This window comes from Staurois parvus, unplaced genomic scaffold, assembly GCF_062004578.1.
Source record: "Staurois parvus isolate SC_StPar_1 unplaced genomic scaffold, SC_StPar_1.0 ptg000770l, whole genome shotgun sequence".
In the NCBI taxonomy this organism is placed as follows: domain Eukaryota; kingdom Metazoa; phylum Chordata; class Amphibia; order Anura; family Ranidae; genus Staurois; species Staurois parvus.
In genome coordinates, this window is record NW_028318566.1 from 844765 (window position 1) to 866342 (window position 21578).

At 41.2% G+C, this 21578-nt stretch overlaps 1 protein-coding gene across 1 annotated transcript in view; it reads left to right on the plus strand.

The window, feature by feature from the left end:
• The window catches only part of MGAT4B (alpha-1,3-mannosyl-glycoprotein 4-beta-N-acetylglucosaminyltransferase B), a 661259-nt gene that overhangs the window by 417084 nt on the left and 222597 nt on the right, over positions 1-21578 (plus strand). The window contains exon 5 of the mRNA XM_089654506.1: positions 14854-14900. Coding sequence (XP_089510632.1) covers positions 14854-14900 — 47 coding nt within the window. The remainder of the gene's footprint in view (positions 1-14853; positions 14901-21578) is intronic.

The window sequence follows — 21578 nt, forward strand, 5'->3', positions numbered from 1 at the left end:
CTAACCTGATCAATCACTGTTTTTGGTAGAAGTGACATTTCTACATGGCAAATAATTTACTAGCAGGTGTAGTAGAGTAATAGAAATCCAACAGACCCAACAGTCATGACATGCATGCTTCTGATTCTGTGTAATTGAATCATTAATTGAAAGGGGCATGTTCAAAATAATAGCAGTGTGGAGTTCTATTAGTGAGGTCTTTCATTCTTTGAAAAACTGGTGGCAATTATTGCCTTTATTTAAGGAAGGAAGTCAGCAAATGTTGTCCATGCTGGTTACAGTGCATTTCTCTCTGAAATTCTGAGGAAAATGGGTAATTCCAGACATTGTTCAGAAGAGCAGCGTACCTTGATTAAAAAGTTGATTGGAGAGGGGAAAACATATAAAGAAGTGTAGAAAATGATAGGCTGCTCAGCTAAAATGATCGCAAATGCTTTAAAATGGCAACGAAAACCTAAAAGACGTGGGAGAAAGCGAAAAACTACCTTTCGAATGGATAAAAGAATAGCCATAATGGCAAGGACTCAGCCAACAATCAGCTCCAGGAAGATCAAAGAAGGTCTAAAGTTACCTGTGAGTACTGTTACAATTAGAAGACGCCTATGTGAAGCCAAGCTATCTGCAAGAAGCCCCCGCAAAGTCCCACTGTTGAAAAAAAGACATGTGCTGAAGAGGTTACAATTTACCAAAGAGCACATTGAGTGGCCTAAAGAGAAATGGCGCAACATTTTGTGGACTGATGAAAGTAAGATTTTTCTTTTTGGGTCTAGTGGCCGGAGACAGTTTGTCAGACGACCCCCAAACACTGAATTCAAGCCTCAGTACACTGTGAAGACAGTGAAGCATGGTTGTGCAAGCATCATGATATGGGGATGTTTCTCATACTACGGTGTTGGGCTTATTTATCACATACCAGGGATCATGGATAAGTTTGAATACATCAGAATACTTGAAGAGGTTATGCTGAAGAAGAAATGCCCTTGAAATAAGTGTTCCAACAAGACAATGACCCCAATTACACCAGTAAACGTGCAGCATCTTGGTTCTAGACCAACAAGATTGGCGTTATGGAGTGGCCAGCCCAATCCCCGGATCTTAATCCAATAGAAAACTTGTGGGGTGACATCAAAAATGCAGTTTCTGAAGCAAAACCAAGAAATAGAGAAGAACTGTGGAATGTAGTCCAATCATCCTGGGCTGGAATACCTGTTCACAGGTGCCAGAAGTTGGTTGACTCCATGCAACACAGATGTACAGCAGTTCTCAGAAACAGTGCTTTTACAACTAAATATTCATTAAGTGATTCAAAGAAAAGCAAAATCTTCAAACATTTTTCAGTTTATATAGTGAATATTTGAGTTTGTAAAGAAGAATACAAACACTGCTATTTTGTTGAACAGTCTAATATTCACTTTTCTTAAATTTTTTTAGAGGAATAACACAAATTTGATATATTTTTCTTCATGTTTTGATTTGGAATAGAATGTGTAGTGTTCCCAATGCATTTGTGTGTATGGAAATAAAAGCTATTAGAAGGATTTTGAGCTTTATTCACTTTTTTCAACACACTGCTATTATTTTGAACACAACTGTAAGTCTCAGGACAATCAGTTAAAAACAGGACTCCTTCATTTTTATGCATTTCTGCACACAGAATAATAGAACATTGTATGAATCAACCTTAAAGAGCTTAAGCTGTTGAGACAATAAATACGTTTGGCAGGATTATTTAACGTACAAGTTAACACATTTAATGCCAGTGGCAGGGGTATGTAAAGCACAAAATACAGGGGTCAGGGATATGTAATCACAATATTCAGGGGTCAGGAGTGTGTATTTACAAAGTGCAGGGATCAGGAGTATGTAATGTACACAGTGCAGAGGTGAGAAGAATGTATTGCACTGTCCCGAAAACTGTGTAGCAGTCAGGTGTATGTCCAACTGAAGAGGTCAGCATCAAAGTGAATGTGTTCTGACTTTGCATGATACCTTTAAGATAACTGATGCACATACTAGTACAGGCCATCTACCCCCATTGCTTTCTCAGTTGGCCACTCCAGGATAAAAACTGCTGTCCAAGTGCTGGATGTTTTATTGTGATAGCTCTTTTTGGAGTTTGCAGCTGTATGTGCAACATATCCAATCACTAAAAGCAACCTAAAATTAGCATGTGAGTCTCCTATCACTCTGATCTCAAAGTAGCGCTATGATACACAATTACTACAGCATCAATAATATTAAAGTGCAAAGAGCGCAAAATAAAGAAAAGTCCATACAGAGTCCATGAAAAGCACATGAATACTGTAAACACATCCACTAGTAATTTCCGTGAGTCACATCCCCCTCCAGGAAGAAACTCACCAGAACATTAATTCTCATGACTGGCTTAAAGCACTTGTATATATTTTCACACATCTCTGGAAAAACCTCCAATATGTCACTCCTCCATCCAGCTCATAAGTTACCATAACATAAAAGGAAGAAAAAGAAACCGCTTCCAATGATGTACTCATATCATCAACAACCTATTTATTATTAGAATGCCACTTACAATAGTAAAATATTAAAAGCTCACTCATTGGAGAAGTAGTGTCGAGCAGTAGTAAACAGTGCTCACCTCAATCTCTCACCACATCTGGAACTCACTGCCACCTCTGGCACATCTCTGCTGGTCCCTGCTCTGAATTCACTTCTGGTTGCCGCATATCCATGTTCCAATGCGTTTCGTCCTTCTGACGTCATCATAGGGGAGAGACAGAAGGCGTCAGAGAATGGCTATGCAGCAACTGGACGTGACATTAGAGTCGATACTAGAAATGATGTGCTGGAGGTGGCCGTGAGTTCCGGATCTGGATTGAAGCGAGCACTGTTTTCTACTGCCTGACACTACTTCTATGTGATGAGCTTTTACTATTTTACTTTTGTCATTTTAATAATAAAGAGGTTTTTTGATGATTTTACAAAACCATTGGAGGCTTTTTTTTACCTTATATGCTATGGTGGTTTATGAGCCTGATGGAGAAGTGATGCTTTGGAGGTTTATCCCAGAGATGTGTGAAAATAAATACAAGCGCTTTATGCCATTTGTGAGAATGAATGGCTTAATGCTCTGGTGAGTTTCTTCCTGGAAGGAGGAGGTGTCCAACTTGCACAAGTTGTGATTCACAGAAATTCCTGGTGGATGTGTTACAGTATATCTGCAATTTTTATGGACTCAGTATGGACTTTTCTTATGGACTTTATTTGCACTCTTTGCATTTTAATATTATTGATGTTGTAGTAATTGTGTCATAGCGCTACTTTGAGATCAGAGTGATAGGGGACTCGCACTGTAATTGCAAGTTGGTTTTTAGATTTTATTTTTTGTGCTAAGGTATCAGCAGTGACATTTATTATTTATTTATTTTTATTACCCATTCAGTGTTTATTATTTCTAAGTGTGGGGTTTAGACATTATTATTATCTGTTCACTAATTCCCTGCCTTTTCTGGAATGTTAGTGCATCTTTTTAAAAGGGCTGCCTCCACCACTTGCTTTAAACTGTCAAGGTGGCATTATTCTTTAGACTCATTCTAGACTCACACTTGAAGCTAGCAAAACGGTTTTTAAAAGATTGATGGCTGTATTCTGCTTTTTTTCTTCCTTTGCAAGTATAGCTGTTCAAACACATATTAGGCCTTGAAGTATTTTGGGCATTCCCCATCAGTAATGCAGTAAATTCTCTCTGCTTCTGAGACATTTCTTAAAAACAAGCTGGAACACAAAGTGTTTTTTGCTGTCTTCGCCAATATGTGTCAAGTCTTTTTTTTGTTGTTTCTTTTAGATTTATTACTATTTTCCTCTACCCTACAGTAGAAAATTGTTTTTTTTTAACTTGAGACAGGTGTGATTGATATGTATTACTGCTGGTAAAGGTAACTAGGTACAGTGTGTTCGTTTGGTTGTTTACATGTAAACACTACAAGTTTTGTAAAATGTTTCATTTTTCAATTGTACCAGATATATGTCCGGTTTTGATAAAAAAAAAAATTCACATGTCTAAACATATTTTATATGATGATCCTGACACTTTTTCAGTATATGCACAGCAAAATGGGAATGATTCTTGACCACCATGACGTATTACCGGTGTTAAAGGGTTAGTTTGCCCAAAACAGATGTCCTAGGCTTTTTATTTCTTTAGAACTGCCTTTTTCAACCAGGGTTCCCAGGCACCCTGAGATGCCTTGAGGTTTCTTCAGGGGTGCCTTAGCAAAATGTCTAAAAATTTCCCAAAACTAGTATACAAACCAGCGGGTGGAAAAAGCCTGCCTTTTAGTTACCCAAAGCCACAGGTTTTCATTGTGCACCATTACAACCTTCTAGCTGCCAGCGTCCTGACAACCAATGACATCATCAGTTGATAAGGTAGATGTTGGCTGCCTGCACAGGATCCTTGTTTGACCCTCTCCTGCCCCTCTCCATCAGTGCTGGGGCCACATCAGCTCAGTGATGGAGAAAAACTGAGGGAGAAGGGAAACATGGGAATGCAAGTCAGCACCAGTATGCAAAAGTATATTTGCTTTGGAAGAATAAATCACCTCTAATGTTGGGTATCCTATGTGTGTGGATGTTGCTGCTTTATATAAACTATTAGAATAGATTTTTTAATTTACATTTTAGAATGAGGTGCCTCAAGAATGTCCATAATTTTAAAGGGTGCCTCGGGACTGTCCATGATTTTAGAGGGTGCCTTGCCTAAAAAAAGGTTGAGAAACACTGTTTTAGAATAGTCAAACAGTGGGAATGCCCCACCATATTTCCCAAGTCATTTCCTGTCCATCTGGACATTTTGAATGTTCTCACACACCTTAAGTGTTCTACCTATTTACCTAGTAAAAAAAAAATGTAAACATCAAACCCCTCATAATGGCCACTGCAGGTATACAGCCCTAAGAAATTAAACACGAAGATTTCACCAATAGAGTCTGTGAGACCTATATAAAAATGTTTAGGTGGCTTACCTCTCCAGCATCTACAAGCCTTGAAATACCAGTTTTGGAAGGACTGAGCCATTAAATGCATCTGAAAACTTATTTTTAATTTTCTAACAACTAAGTTCAGGAGCAGTCTTTCTCTTTACATTTTGAGGCATTGCTGAAATACATTCATCTTACTATGGTTTAATGTTCCTCCCTACCTCTAGGCTTCGCCTCTAAGCTTTTTTCCCTCTGTTGGATTTGGGGTAAGGCCTGCAGATCTTGCAGGCAGGTTAGTCTCCAGAAGGTTAGGGAGGAAGTTTACATTTGCTTGCATCAAGAGAAGAATGGCTTTTCTTATGCTTACTGATTATATAGTTCTTACCAGCTATCAATACATAATTTGTTAAGCAGAAGTCATATGACAATTCTACCTCAGAAACATTTCCAGGCTCCTGGAATACAGAAGAGATTTGGCCAATGTGTTTTGCAATGTTTGAGAAACTTTTCCTTCACATTGGTGCCACAAGATTCAGATACCAGTTTCCAAGTGCTGCATAGTCTGATTATCATATAAAGATGCTAGAATCAGAGAAATTGTTTTCATTGTGTCGTGATATCTTTCAGTACAAATGGTTTAAAAAAGTTTAAAAGAGTAATTTAAATGATGTCCAACTGTGTTACTAAGATACCTTGGTGTGATAGCAGCATGTAAGGCCCCTCCCAACATGTTTCGTGTGTACGCATGTCTTCAGGGGATACGCCACTTCCAGGACTCAGATCAGTGGATATCTTAGTAAGCCCAGGCTGCTTGTTTTCATCACCACGTGGATTTATTTTATACTTTGTACTGATAATTTTACCAATAAATACTGCACAATATAACTTTATCAGGGCTTTTGTGGTGTGAGCTCCTTTCCATCTAGGGAATATGATTTGTGACCTGAGGCTGGATTGCTGATGGGACTGTTTTGAATGTACAACACTAGCTATGATACATGCCATTGTATTTTAGCTCTCTGATGAGTGCATAAGGGTGGGGAATTGCACACTGCAGGTGACGGAGTGGAGAGTTTTTTTTTACACCTGGGGATTCTCTGTACATTTCATCTGAAAAGGATTGATGTATTGTTTCCTTTGGATACACATATTTATATTTGGACATTTCTATTGGCAATAGCATGTTAATGGTTTATTTTTTTGCTGAACTTGATATTGTATGGTGTATTCATTTTTTCAACACTGATACTTTTTATGGCTAATTTATATTGAATTTGGTGTATTAGCTCCTTCAGTATTGATTGGATATATTTATCTTGTTTACGCTGATATATAGTTAATTTATTTTGGACACTGGCACAGTATATATTTTTGCTATAATAGCATTTACATTCAAGCGCTGCACTTATATTTTCATATAAAAATAGACATACTTCCTTTTACGGAGTAGATAAAATAGGCTTAGAATGGGGGTGGGAACAGGTTTCTGCTTAGTTAGGTTTTGATTGGAATTACACTTTAAAGTAATGACCTAAAGTACTTGCTTACTGCGGAGCTCCACCCAAAAGAGGAAGTTCCACTTTAATGTTTTGTCCCCCGCTCTCCATCTCTCCATTAAGGATTGGCATCTGAATTTGACAGGTACCCGCTCCCACATCCGCTGCGATCGGAAGTGGAAGTTGTCCTCCCCCCTCCCTCCTTTTAGTCTTCTGGGACATGTGACAGGTCCCAGAAGACTACGGGCCATTCACAAAGCGCAGCGCTTCTCGCACATGCGTATGAGCAACCGGCTGTGAAGCCGTAAGCTGTCACAGCGGGTGCCCACACTAAAGATGCCGGTGCCAGGGAGAGAAGACAGCCGGTGAAACCAGCCATGGTGAGGACACCGCTGGACCAAGGGATAGGTAAGTGGCTGTATTTTAAAAGTCAGCAGCTACAGTTTTTGTAGCTGCTGACTTTTTTTTTTGCAGCTGGAACTCAGCTTTAATGGAATTACAGCAAAAAATGTATAATTGCCTTCAGTCCACTTTTGTGAGCCAGGCAGTCCTGCCAGGCAGCACAGTCAGGTTATTGCAAATCACACTGCAGGTAAGCAGTGTAACCTGGTGAAAGTCCCAGTGCAGCCTGTGACTGGCCAGTGAAGGAGCAATAGCACACTGATGAGGTCATTCTTCTGTTCTTTCCTTCTGTAAGCATGTTCACTGAGTTGGAACAACAGTACTCTGCAATAAAATAAAGTCCAGTTTGGCTCTGAATGCTGCCCTTCATTTTACCAGTCTGAGTCCCCTTTTGCCATTGATAATGGGGGGCTAATATTAGGGCTGCAACTAACGAATATTTTCATAGTCAATCACTTGGCCGATTATTTTCTCCAATTATCAGAAATAAACCTTATATGGAAGAAAATATCTAATCCACTCTCAGAATGCGTAGATTTTGGAGGATACTTTTTTGGCCATCCTAGATGGTGAAGCCCTTTACACCAATATAGGACATCTCCCTGGTTTACTAGCATGTGAACACTTTCTCCTGATGAAAGGAGATGTCTTTTCTATCCATACTGCATTCATTTTGAAACTCCCCAAGTTCATATTGGAACACAACTATTTCCTCTTTAATGGGAACATGAATAGACAACGCATGGGAACCGCAATGGGAACAGTTTGCACACCCACCTATGCAAACCTATTTTTAGGTTGGTGGGAGGAAACAGTTATGAGGTAATGACATAATTGATGATGTATTTATCCTTTGGAAGAGCACTAAAGAATCCTTTCAAGAATTTCTGATGTGCGTCAATGATAACACCATTGGTATGTTTTTGACTAGTGAGATACATTGGCAGACTAATAACGTCCTGGATTTAAAAATCAGCAGGGCAATATGTACCGTCATCTATCGCAAACCCACACCAGCCAACAGTCCCCTTCATTGGACGTGTAGTCACCCCAAGTCCCTTAAAAGGGGAATTTCCACAGATCAGTTCATGAGGGTAAAATGCAGTTGCTCCAAAGAGATGCAATTTGAACAGAAATTTAGTGTACTTTTTGAGAGATTCAGTCAGAGAGGATACCCCAGGAGGGATCTGTGGATGTCATATATAATAGGGTGAAACCATTGCCGAGAGACTTTCTATTGCAGCGGTTCTCAACCTGGGGGTCGCGACCCCTTTGGGGGTCGAACGACACTTTCCCAGGGGTCGCCTAAGACCATCGGAAAACACATATTTCCGATGGCCTTAGGAACCGAGACACCGCTCCTCTGTCCGTCTCCAGGTGTGGGCGGGATGACATGCAGTCCCTGTCATCCGGACACCCCCCCGGGATCAATCCTCGTCGGTGATTGGCCGCCGGAACTGTAGCTCAGGAGAGGCACACAGGCGGCCAATCACCGGCGAGGAGGTGGAGCTTGGAAAGGAGGAGCCGAGCGGCACCGCGAAGATCGAGCGAGTGAAGAGGAGGAGAGCGGCCGGAGAAGGAAGACATTTGACCGGTAAGTGTCTGTACCATGGGAGAGGGAGGGAGCGAGCGAGCCCAGGCTGGAGCAGGGGTCAGCAAGGTAAGTATCATTGGTGTCAGTGGGAGGAATAGTGCCCAATCATTGGTGTCACTAATACCAATGATGGGGCACTATTCCTCCCCCCACTGACACCAACGATGGGGCACTATTCCTCCCCCTTTGACACCAACGATGGGGCACTATTCCTCCCACTGATACCAACGATGGGGCACTATTCCTCCCACTGACACCAATGTTGGGGCACTATTCCTCCCACTGACACCAACGATGGGGCACTATTCCTCCCACTGACACCAACGATGGGACACTATTCCTCCCACTGACACCAACGATGGGGCACTATTCCTCCCACTGACACCAACGATGGGGTACTATTCCTCCCACTGACACCAACGATGGGGCACTATTCCTCCCACTGACACCAACGATGGGGTACTATTCCTCCCACTGACACCAACGATGGGGCACTATACTTCCCACTGATACCAATGTTGGGGCACTATTCCTCCCACTGACACCAATGTTGGGGCACTATTGCTCCCCCTGATACCAATGATGGGGCACTATTCCTCCCACTGACACCAATGATGGGGCACTATTCCTCCCACTGACACCAATGATGGGGGCACTATTCCTCCCACTGATACCAATGATGGGGGCACTATTCCTCCCACTGACAGCAATGATGGGGCACTATTCCTCCCACTGACACCAACGATGGGGCACTATTCCTCCCACTGATACCAACGATGGGGCACTATTCCTCCCACTGACACCAATGATGGGGCACTATACTTTCCACTGACACCAACGATGGGGCACTATTCCTCCCACTGACACCAATGTTGGGACACTATTGCTCCCCCTGATACCAATGATGGGGCACTATTGCTCCCCCTGATACCAATGATGGGGCACTATTCCTCCCACTGACACCAATGATGGGGGCACTATTCCTCCCACTGATACCAATGATGGGGCACTTTTCCTCCCACTGACACCAGTGATGGGGCACTATTCCTCCCACTGACACCAATGATGGGGCACTATTCCCCCCACTGACACCAATGATGGGGCACTATTCCCCCCACTGACACCAATGATGGGGCACTATTCCCCCCACTGACACCAATGATGGGGCACTATTCCTCCCACTGACACCAATGATGGGGCACTATTCCTCCCACTGACACCTATGATGGGGCACTATTCCTCCCACTGACACCAATGATGGGGCACTATTCCTCCCACTGACACCAATGATGGGACACTATTCCTCCCACTGACACCAATGATGGGGCACTATTCCTCCCACTGACACCAATGATGGGGCACTATTCCCCCCACTGACACCTATGATGGGGCACTATTCCTCCCACTGACACCAATGATGGGGCACTATTCCTCCCACTGACACCTATGATGGGGCACTATTCCTACCACTGACACCAATGATGGGGCACTATTCCTACCACTGATACCAATGATGGGGCACTATTCCTACCACTGATACCAATGATGGGGCACTATTCCTCCCATTGACATCAGTGATGGGACACTATTCCTCCCACTGACACCAATGACGTGGCACTATTTCTCCCACTGATACCAATGATGGGGCACTATTCCTCCCATTGACATCAGTGATGGGACACTATTCCTCCCACTGACACCAATGACGTGGCACTACTCCTCCCACTGCAAAATTACAGTTATGAAGTAGCAACGAAAATAATTTTATGGTTGGGGGTCACCACAACATGAGGAACTGTATTAAGGGGTCGCGGCATTAGAAAGGTTGAGAACCACTGTTCTATTGGGACATCAAAACAATAAAGCAAAGGGGAAACAAGGATCATAGGTATATACTCACATCAATCAGGACACGTATATATAATATCATAAAACAATATTTGTCATGCTTGATGACAAAGATCTCAATAAATTTCTGCCAAGAAGTCTTCTTATCTAGCAAAAGTTCCAACAGTACCTAATGAATCATCATGGCTCCCGAAGAAACCAAATGGTTCTTTTCCATGTGGATACTGCAAGGCCTTTATACCAACTATCAAGCACTTTAGGAATCCCAAAAATGGTAAACATAGACATCCGGGCTTTTTACAACTGCAGTTTGAGTGGGGTAGTTTGTACGGCACAATGCCTATGTCCCCTTCTGTATGTTGGTAAGACAATCCGACAATTTAGCCGAAGACTGCTGGAGCACATTGATGATGTGATGTCACCTTTAAGAAAGACCGACCAATAGTGAGATTTATCTGGTCAAAATATCAGAATAACCCTGAATGTTTAAAATTTTGGGTCATACAGAAAGTTTAAATGGGTCCCAGAAAAGGAGACCTAGATAAAATTCTACTGAAAACTGAGGCAAAGTTGATTGTAAGACTGGGTTCCAGGTCACCATGTGGTCCTAATGAAGGGTTTACATTTCTACCATTCGTATCTGAGTAACAAACAATTTGGCATCATGGAGTACGAAAGCCCCCTATATAGCAAAAACAGTTTGGAACATATATGTTTGCATAGTTTTTAGGGATGTACCGATACCAGTACCAATACTCGTGAAAATGCTCCCGATACCGGAAACCGATACTTTGCAGTGCAATTTGCATCAATACAAATTGTACCACAAAGATTAGTATGCGATTTGAACAGGAATGTGATGAGTTCACACAGGAGCGGTGCGGGAAAACTCCCTGCAGGGATCCCATGCTGAACGGAGAGTGGGCATATGTGGATGTATGCAATGGAGGCAGATGCTTCATATTTTCAGCAGCAGGAGAGGAAAGAAAGCAGCATGGATTTGAAATCCCAGCCGATTTCTCTCCTCTCCTTGCGGGGGTGACAGTTCAGGCTAGAGGGCTTTTGATTAGTGAGCACTGTCACATGGATGGTGCTGACCAATCAGATGCTGTCTAGCCAGTACTTTCGTTACAAGGAGAGGAGAGAAAGCTGAGGGGATTTATCCCTAGTACAAAAACATTATAATAATTTAACCCATTCCCTTTTCTTGTTTTTAATTAAATTGATTCACATACAGTAGATGGCGGCACCTTCTGTTTGTTTGTTTTATTGTTGTTAGGATTTATCCCCAGACCTGTGAAACTGCTTTCTTTCCTCTCCTTGTTGTGATGACTGTACGGGATAGACGGCATCTGATTTGTTAGCACCATCCATGTGACAGTGCTGACCAATCAAATGCCCTCTAGCCCGAACTGTCATTCCTGCAAGGAGAGGAGAGTAAGCGGCGGGGATTTCTCTCCTCTCCTACAGCTGAGAATACAGAGCATTTGACACCAGGTATACATCCCCACACGCCCACTCTCCGCTGCAGTAGACCTTTCCTGCACTGCTTGTGTGTGAACTCAGGCTATGTTAGCCTGGGTTTATACAGGAGCAGTGGGGAATCCGCATGCGATTTGGACAAGAATTGCATTCTTGTTCAAATCGCATGCTATTCTTTGCGGTGCAATTTGCATCCATACATTTTATATGGATGCGAATTGCACCGCTTGGTATCGGTATTCAGTATCAGCGAGTACTTGACCAAAAGTATCGGTACTCATACTCGCCGTTTAAAAAACCAGTATCGATGCATCCCTAATTGTTTTCAGGAAGTCTTGTTAATGGCAGATATGGTTTGCAGTGTGGTTTTTCCTCAATTGACGATTAATAAGAAGTAAACTTTCTAGCAACTTGAGGGTGCCAAACGCACATAGGGATTGTATTGAACCACAGGTTATGCATTAGAGCATTGTTTGGAGCCATTTTGATGCTTGGATGGTTTTTTTACGTCATGACGTATAGTTACATCATGGTGCAAAATGACGTCACTTGCGGATGTGGGATGACATAGTCATGCCCCTATCCCTTATATAAATAGATCTGTACTGCAAGCAGTGACCATTTGTCATGTGCTTTTCTTAAACACACTTTTTGCACTGCATGTGTCATGATCAAGGGTCAGGATCAAACACCAGTGGCTATAGCAGTACCGAGACTACCACCGATAAGTAGGATAAGTACACAGGCAGATCACCCTGGCGGATAATGTGGGTTCATACATTTAGACCAAGATGTATTCTGCTACATTTCTTTGGTGAAAATAACCCACATCAGTAATTATTATTTAGTCTGTAGGAAAGTTATAGAGTTCACAAACTATGGGATGTATCTGAAAATTGATCAATCCTGAAGTACTGACAGCCAATCTAATTTCTTGAGGCTCAAAAATATCAGAGCAGTTCAGATATCCCCCAAATGTCCACTTTTTGCAAAGTAGACAGTCAGAGGTATTTAGTAAGAGGCATGGCAAGTTTGTTGAAGTTGTAATTTTTTGGAAAATTAAGAAATTGAAAAAAAAGTTTAGTTTTTTTTATTTAACCATACTGTCACCAGTGCAATACAGCCTCATCATATAACTGGTGTGGCAGTGATTAGGGACACTGATTGGTGACAGTATGAAAAAAAAATGTAATAACTTTTTTTTTTAAATTTTTTTATTTTGTATTAGTTTTTTCATAATACACTGTGACCAGAGTAGTATAATGTTACCATAGTACTACTTTGGGGAAGTGATCTTTTTTTTTTTTTTTACACATTATGATTGCTTATAGCAAAGAATTTCTTTGTTATAAGCAAGCATGTAACTGAATGAAATCGATTAATTCAGGTTCTTTTTGTTGTGATTAGCTGGGCTGTGATTGGCCCAGTCTGTACATGTGATCACTGTGACCAATCAGAGCTAGTGAAACAATTGTATACAATGGATGGCATAAACGGAAGCCATCCATTGTTTACAGTTGTCATGTGACTTGCTGTAATTGGTCACAGCGGTCATATGGTGCTGGCAACGGGCTGGTGCACAGATCTGTCATCAGCTGTGTCCGTCATATGATGCCCACTCAGATCGACGCGAGTCCTGCTCAGCCGTCACTCTGCAATTGGCCGGGCGGTAACTGGTTAAATAATAAAAACAAAAAATTAGAAAAGGCCCAAAACACTGTTTTGCAGATTTTCAGACAGGACTGTAACATAATATTATGCATGAGAGAGTCCATTGTCATAGCCAGGTAGCTTGATACAAGCTACCTGTGCCTGCTGTCACTAAGAAATGTAGTCGCCACAGCATCCTTTTTGTATCACCTGTCATAATGGGGTTAAAAACCAAACATTAGCTCAATAGTATAAAATCAAATATCTGCAGCCCATCTGCAGATAATCACTACTATAAGGGGTTAATTTATACTGTGAAAGTAATAATAAATATATTATACTATAGGTAGAATATACAGGGTATTTTAACCAGGGATCAGACATGAAGCTACATGAAGGGTGGGGGGGGTGATATAAATCTTTTTATATTAAAGAAGTACTAAAGGATGAGAATTTGTGCATGGATATAATCTTTTAATTATAATGCACAATACTGATAAACTTTTACTTTAAATTTAATTGTAATCGTAATGCCTTAAAGTGATATTAAAGGGTCATATTTTTTTTTTGTAAAATAAACATGTTATACTTACCTGCTGTGTGCAGTGGTATTGCACAGAGCTGCCTGGACTCTCCTCTTCTCGGGTCCCTCGCAGTCTCTCCTGGCTCCTTCTGTCTGTCAGGTGCCCCCACAGCAAGCAGTCCATTCACACACGGAGCTGCGACTTGCCCCCCGTCCCCTCTCTCCTCATTGGCTGACTGGCTGTGATTGACAGCAACAGAAGCCAATGGCTCCCATTTGCTGTCTCAGCCAACGAGGAGGCAAAGACCCGTGACAGCCAAGGCTGTTGTGCACATCGCTAGATCGCGATGGGACTCAGGTTATTATTGAAGAGGGTGGGAACACCTTGAGCCTTTATAACCACTTTAAGTTACCTCCAGTTTGTCAGCCTCCAGCTTCTCTGGGTTCAGATACTGGTCTTCCCTGCACAAAGCCCCTCACATTACATCTTTCTCCTGCCCAGGACTACATATCCTATGAAGCATTGCTCCTTACATATTCACTTGTTTCCAGGCACTTACTGACATGTATGAATAGTGTACTGAGCTGTATGTGTGCTGCACTGTGTATACTAGCATGTAAACAAATAATGCATTCTGTATGCAGGCTGGCCAACTAATCGATAATGAAAATAGTTGATTTTCATTATCGATTATGTTGATTAGTTGTTTCAGCCAACTTAGGCAGATTCAGTGTTGTGTAAAAATACATTTATTGATTTTTTTTAATGAATACCTAACTGGATAGTTTCATATTTTTTATATATGACTGACACTCCGCTTTAAAGTTTTAGATGACATTATCATGCTTTTATTTGAATGTCTAATTCATATATCTATATTGTATCTCCTCTCTCTGCAGACTGATGCACAGTACGCGACTTCTGTGGCTGAAAACATAAAAACCATGTAAGTTTTCATTTTTTGTGTCTCCACGTGGCTGCATTTATGATCCAGCTTTTAGAACCAGCCAGCCGTGCTTTGTTATTTCTAAAGACAAAACTAGCCCCAGTTGTGGAATATAATTTGGAAAACATTAGCGAGAAAGTAACAGGTGTCATTTCACGATGGTGAGGGTGGAGGTGAGCAGCAATGAGCACATCTAACTTGCAAGGCTGGATATTTCTTTACAACGTCCTTGAAATGTTAGTGAAACGGTTATAAAATCTTGGCATGGATTTGTCATTTTAATTTATGTGTTTGGTGTGCTGCTTCCAGCATTCTCGATTAGAATTAAAAATGCAGTGAATGGATTAGGTGGAAGTATCTGAAGCTGATTAATAGACCATCGTACAAAATAAATCATATATTAGAAAATTAAAGTGTAAGTTCACCTTTTGGAGATGAAAAAGTGGGGAAAAACATAGATGCATCACAAGTGATAACACATTTTTCTTGCATGCATGCTTAATATCCGGTATATCTTATCCTTCCGACTATGCTTAGGCATTTACAGTTTTTTTTAAGCAGAGATTAAAGTGAACCAGTCATTGAAAAAACAATGTGAGCATTCAAATGCAGGCATCATAAGATGGCATACAATTGTTGTTTTTTTCTATGTGGCCTTCTGGAACACAGTGGTAAATATTAATGCAGAGAAAAAGCACGACCCTACCCCATCTTTTTTTTGCAGCAATTGAAAGGCCTCTGTGACCTATCAAAAGTTCCACGTAAGAAAGGAGAGGCACTACCCTATAGGCAGTGGCCAAGTTGGGAGACTGTATTGATACAGAAAAGTTTATAAGACCTGGGGCTTTCTGGAGGGCAAGATATGTAAATATACTGGTACCCCATGGTGCCTGCACTTATATGTTGACTTAAGAGAAGTAAGTATGGGCTTTTTGTTTTCTCCAATTATACTTACCTATGGATCCAGCATCGGTCCCCCACCGGCACTAATTTTGAGAACTTAGCGATCACATGATCTCTGCATTCTCACAGCCACTCTGAGCAGAGAGTGGTGACTGTCACTTTAAAGAGAATGTGCAAACCAACATATAAGTGGGGTAAGTATATGTAAACCATAACAATGTACTTGTTCTATTTGTTCTCACTTAGTCTGTTATGTATACTTGTGGATCCTGCCAGAAAACTAGTGCTGTTCTGTATCCTGTGCACTTTGCAGTATTATCTATAAAAATGTTACCTGGAAGTGGTAGCACTACAGAACCCCCCACCCCTCACCCCCTCTATGTTATGGGGATGAGGAGAGGAGGGGTGTTCTGCTTTCCTGCTGTATGGTGCTGTTTCTTCATAGGTACAGTACGGTGAATGAGCATTTTCCCCCTAGGAAGGAAGTTTGTTACTGATCTGACCCTTAGGTAAAAATAAAGGGAAAATGCCTGACTAAAGAATTCAAAAGTAGCTACCGCATCTAAGGATGGGTAATCTGCAATATATAACATTTTTGTTATTGCGTTTGGATACCCTTTAATCTTAAAACAAAAAAAAAACACAGGATTCTGTGCAAGCACATCTTGCTAGGCTGCACTATTGTCAAAAATCAGTTTAGGCTGATCTCATCAGCCATTTTAGTAGAGGGGAACTTTAGGTACATCACTGATGGCAACCAGAAACTATAAAATGCACAGCAAAAGGTGAGAAACCATGAAAGGATGGATAGAGAGGGTATTAAAACCAGTCACAGTTGTTTGAGCACTGTCACAAAGGTACAGTGCCTACTCCTGAGTAAATTATTGATTTACTGCTATAGCTACCTGAAAATCCTATGCCAGAGCCCTGAGCAGAGATGTAGATGCAAACCCTTATGCTACCTGCTGTATAGCGGCTCTACTATGCTATGTTCCATAGGGTGTGATACTTGACACACAGAGGTCATAGATCTCTTCAGAGGATGTGAGCATCAATGCTGCTTCTCTTAGCACTAAACTCCCATCAAATGTAACAGGTAACTCTAAATGAGCTTCCAGTTCTCCAACACACTGCAGACACTGCCTTTTAATCTTTTAGTTCACATATGTCGCCTTTTAATCATTTGACACTTTACAGGATGCTGTCTGACTCTTTGGTTGCTTAGTGATCAGCATATGATCTGTTGAAAACACCCAAACTTAAATGTACTGTACTTCATCTTTTACCTAGCCCAAAAAACTGTCAAATACTAAGACGATGGTTTGTAAGCCTTGGCTTAAAGCTAAAATGTGCATCAAAAGGACCATTGTACCTTTGTACAGTTGTCCTTTAACCTTTTGTTGCTGGAGTAATTTTTTCCGCTTTTCCACACATACAAAAAAAGCATATTTTCATATCCACTCAAAACCCCATATCCACTTAAAAGATTTCTGAAGGCAAGGGACCTACAAAATAAAATCATGGTATCTGCAATTTTTAATGTTGCGTAATATTTGCACAGCTGATTATCAAGTCAAAAAGAAGTACATTGCAATTAATTTAAGTGCACACAAACACAATACAATTTCCAAATTTTAAGAGATGTGACTTTGCACAGTAAATACTACAGGGTACCGAATATGTCAAGATTAAAATTGCGTGACTCTGATAAACAGTGGCAACCTTTGATACCCATTATTTTCCACAATACTTTAAAAGCCTTTACAGCTTATCAGTTTAGAGTGAAATATAAATAATGACCCTAAAAGTATTAATTTTACTATATATGCATGGTGATACCTATTATGTGTCATTCAAACATCATTTACATAACCGTATGTGCCATATGTGTGCATTTGTATTTGCATGTGTATATGCACTAGGATGGATATATTTTAATTTTTTAAATTGCTATCGAGAGGGGACTGGCAAACCCACACCTTCAACATCAAAAGTTGTGAAGGAGGGAAAACCTGGAAAGGAGAAAACATGCTGGGTGAATGGGCACAAATCCTGGATGAGATCAATGTGATGAAGACCCTAATGACTTCTGATCAGAATAAATATCCCCAGGCCCCCTTAAATTGTGGTCCTACAGGTTAACCCATACAGACTTGCCAATATTCAAACACCAAGGTCAACAATATCCTGCCGTGCCTTTTCGCTACTGGAATGTTCAATACATTATATACTTGAAGGCATTCACATCTAAGAGCATTCATTCTTAGTGGCACCCCAAACGCAGCCAGTATATGTGTCAAAACACATAACAAACATGCTATTAAAAAATGTACGTAGCTCAGTGCTCAAAAAAGTACATGAGTTTCTTTGGTGTGTTTGTGACCCATAAAGCAGCCCAATCAGGTTCATGGGCTGCCCTATTTGTGTAACGCGAAAACACGCTGATGTGAATGCAGCCTTGTGCTCAACTCCTCTTAAACCTATATCACCCTACCCCAAATGTTATATAAAATCAGGAAGCATGCTTTTGAAGAGTGTCAGTTGCCATTCCATCCCTGTTTGCCCTCCTCCTCTTCCCACTCCTGCATGTTCTCCATTTGTTCTATACTAGTTGCACCTCCTTTGTACAGTACACTAATTATCATGGTATTCTGTCCTATGTACTACAAACACAATAATCTGGACACAGTTTTCTATTACTTGGACTGTTGTCTGGCAACCATTTGTTTTTTCCTGCTTTTATACAATTTGCATTCAAGTAATGTTATCCTATACCTCTTTAACACACCCAAAACTTCAATAAAAAGATTAAACAAAACAATCAGAATATGGAAAAAGAGGTAAGACTTTTTCTGAGCCTACTATAAAAAAGAAGAAATTCATTAAATAGAAATTACTTAGCAAGCAGCAACTGATGATACAACAAATGCTTTAGTCAGGAGTATTTAAAAGTGAAGTAGGGTTTTTTTTCCCTTCTATTTATACATACCTAGGTGAATGCTGCATCAGTCCACCACCTGCTGTAAGGGTGAAAACTTAGCAATTACATGACCGCTGATCACTGTGTTCTCACAGCCGGTCTGAGCAGAGAGCAGACTATCAGTCACTGCTGTCTGCTCTGCCCCCCCCCCCAAGCACTCACTAGAGTGCTGGGCTGTGGAGGGGCAGGGAGCAGGTTGGTTCAGGCTCTCAGCTCTTTGTTGAGAGGCTGAGCCAGTTACCGCTGCAAACTCTGGGTTGCATCCTGACTTTGAAATTGGGATCTTTCCCCAGCCTGGACTGGATAAGTGACATCAGCTGACAGCTGACTTCAGTCCACTGTCAGCCGAAAACGGGTCACACGAGTGCAGAATGAACTTCACACTTGTGATCCACAGGAGAAATACAGTCAAAAAAGCTTGGCTGTACTTCTTATTTAATGTACAGCAGTAAGCTCCTAGTGTACAACACAATGTATAAAGTTCAGCAATCCGTAGTATGTGTCATAGTACCCCTTATTATGGTGATCAACAGCCGAAAAAAAAAGGCTGGTAACGGTGGTCAGCAGGAGAAAAGTATAACCAGCAATAATGATCATGGGGAGGAAAAATGTTTGGCATCAGTGGATAGAAAATATCCAGTGTTGGTCAGGGGGATAGAAAATACCTGGTATCATTGGAACAGGAAAAAGGTCAGTGTCCATGCTCAATGGAAGTAAAAACATACCTGGCTTTGGTGGTTGACTGGAGGAAAAAGGCCTGGAGTCATTGGGAGGTAGAAAATGCTTTCCCTACGGTGGTCAACCGGAGAAAATATGCCCCATTTTGGGGGAGAAAAAGAGAAATTGGTGCTCAGTGGGGAAAAAAAGGAAGTTGGGGGGGATTGATGTTTAGTCAGGGGGAAAGGAAGGACATTGTTGCTCTGTGGGGGCAAAGGATAGGGGCCCTGTGCTCTATGAGGGGAAAGGGGGAACCAAGTGCTCTGTGAGGAAGATAAGAGGTACTTTTACTCTGTGGAGGAAGAGAGGGGTAGTAATAGTTTGTGGAGAGGGAAGAGGCAGTAGTGCTGTGAAGAGGGAGAGGTTGGGTACTGATGTTCTGCAGAGGGAGGGGGTTACTTAGCAAAGGTACCTAAACTGGGTGTCAGAGTGATCATTCCACTACCCATCCAGCAGTGGAACACAGACTGGATCCACAGAATGCTGGGATTTTGTTAAAATCTTGGGTCAGTCCTGCAGAATCCCAGGCTGATGGGAGGTATGCTGTATGATAGCACTTAAGGAGTGACACCACTGAACTAGGAAGTGCTCACAGCTGAGTACTTCCTGGCTCATTGCTTCTATGGCAGGTTGAGAAATAGATGTTTCTTGTCTTTCCTCTGCGCTAAATCCTGACAGCACTGATCGTTATTCTGGATTGAACAGGTGACCCTCGGACACATGTGTGAGGCCTGCACCATTACTAACATATAAAAGTTATTGGGTGGCTTTACGGTTGTCTGATCACTATATGAATGCGTAGAGTCTGCTGAACAAAGTAAATAAACTTTTGGGAGCTGCAAGTTTGTTTATATCCCCGTACTACCACACTAATACTGGCAGAAATTGTGTTGCTTACAAACTCCGCCCCCCATCCTGCAGGATGCATCCCTGTAGGACAGATACCTTCAGCTTTGATTCAGCCCTCTTTACTGTTCAGTTCAGCATAGAACCACACAGCCTTTTTCCTGAAAGCAGCTGTTTCATACTGCACATGTGCGACATGGCCCAAACCATTCCTATGGGAAAGCCATATTCATAGAAGCCTCTAATGGTTGCTCTGTATTTTTCTTTTCTATAGGAATGAGTAGGGCTGTGGTATGCATGTGCAAGATGAAGTGACTGTTTTCAGGGGAAAAGCTGTGTGGCTTAAAATGGGGATGTACAGTAAAGATTTCTGGATCAGTACTGAAGATAGGTATTTGTCCTAGTGGGATGCACCCAATAAGGTGTGGCATTTTATAAAAAAAAATGTAAAAAAATAAACTAATAAAAGCATGTTGTTACTTTTGAAAATGCTAGTTGCCTGGTTGTCACTGACTTAGAACAAATCTCTGGGTTAATGACTCAAAATACTAAAGTTAGTGGATTGACAGCTGGATGACTAGCATTTTCAGGAGACAGCAGTAGTAGCATGATGGGAGGTATTTCTGTCATATAGAGTTTACTTTAAAAAAAAATAAATAAAGGTAATTATGAAAGAAGAATGTATTATGAAACATTAGTTCTGCTCGCAAAACAAACCTGTAGAGGTATTATGTTTTAGTTGCGATATATAGTGAAGAGGAAGACAAAGGACAAGTGGAGAGTTGGTATGTAATAGTGAACTAACCAGTCTTTAATATGAGAATTTACATTAGTACTTTATTCCTGTAATATCGTTCACCCTTTATCTAATGACCTATACATTTAATCTTCATGAGACTTTCCTGAGCTTTTTATGCAGAGAAAATAGCAGAAGCTTTCATCCTTTATCTCAAGTGGTTTCCTTCATGCAGAGCACAACATGTTTCATGCAGACATGCTCTTTGTCCCATGAACACAGCCACCAGGAATAAACACAACAAACACACAACAAACACTACTCCTGCACTAGGAAAGGACTCAGTAGACCCAATAGGAATGTTCTGGAATTTTCTGGAATATGCACTGCTTGCTGCCCTCAACAGACCGGGGTGGTCTGAATACACTGGTTACAAATGGAGAAACAGAAAAAGGGCACACCGACCTAATGCATTATCGTTTAAAATAATTTATTA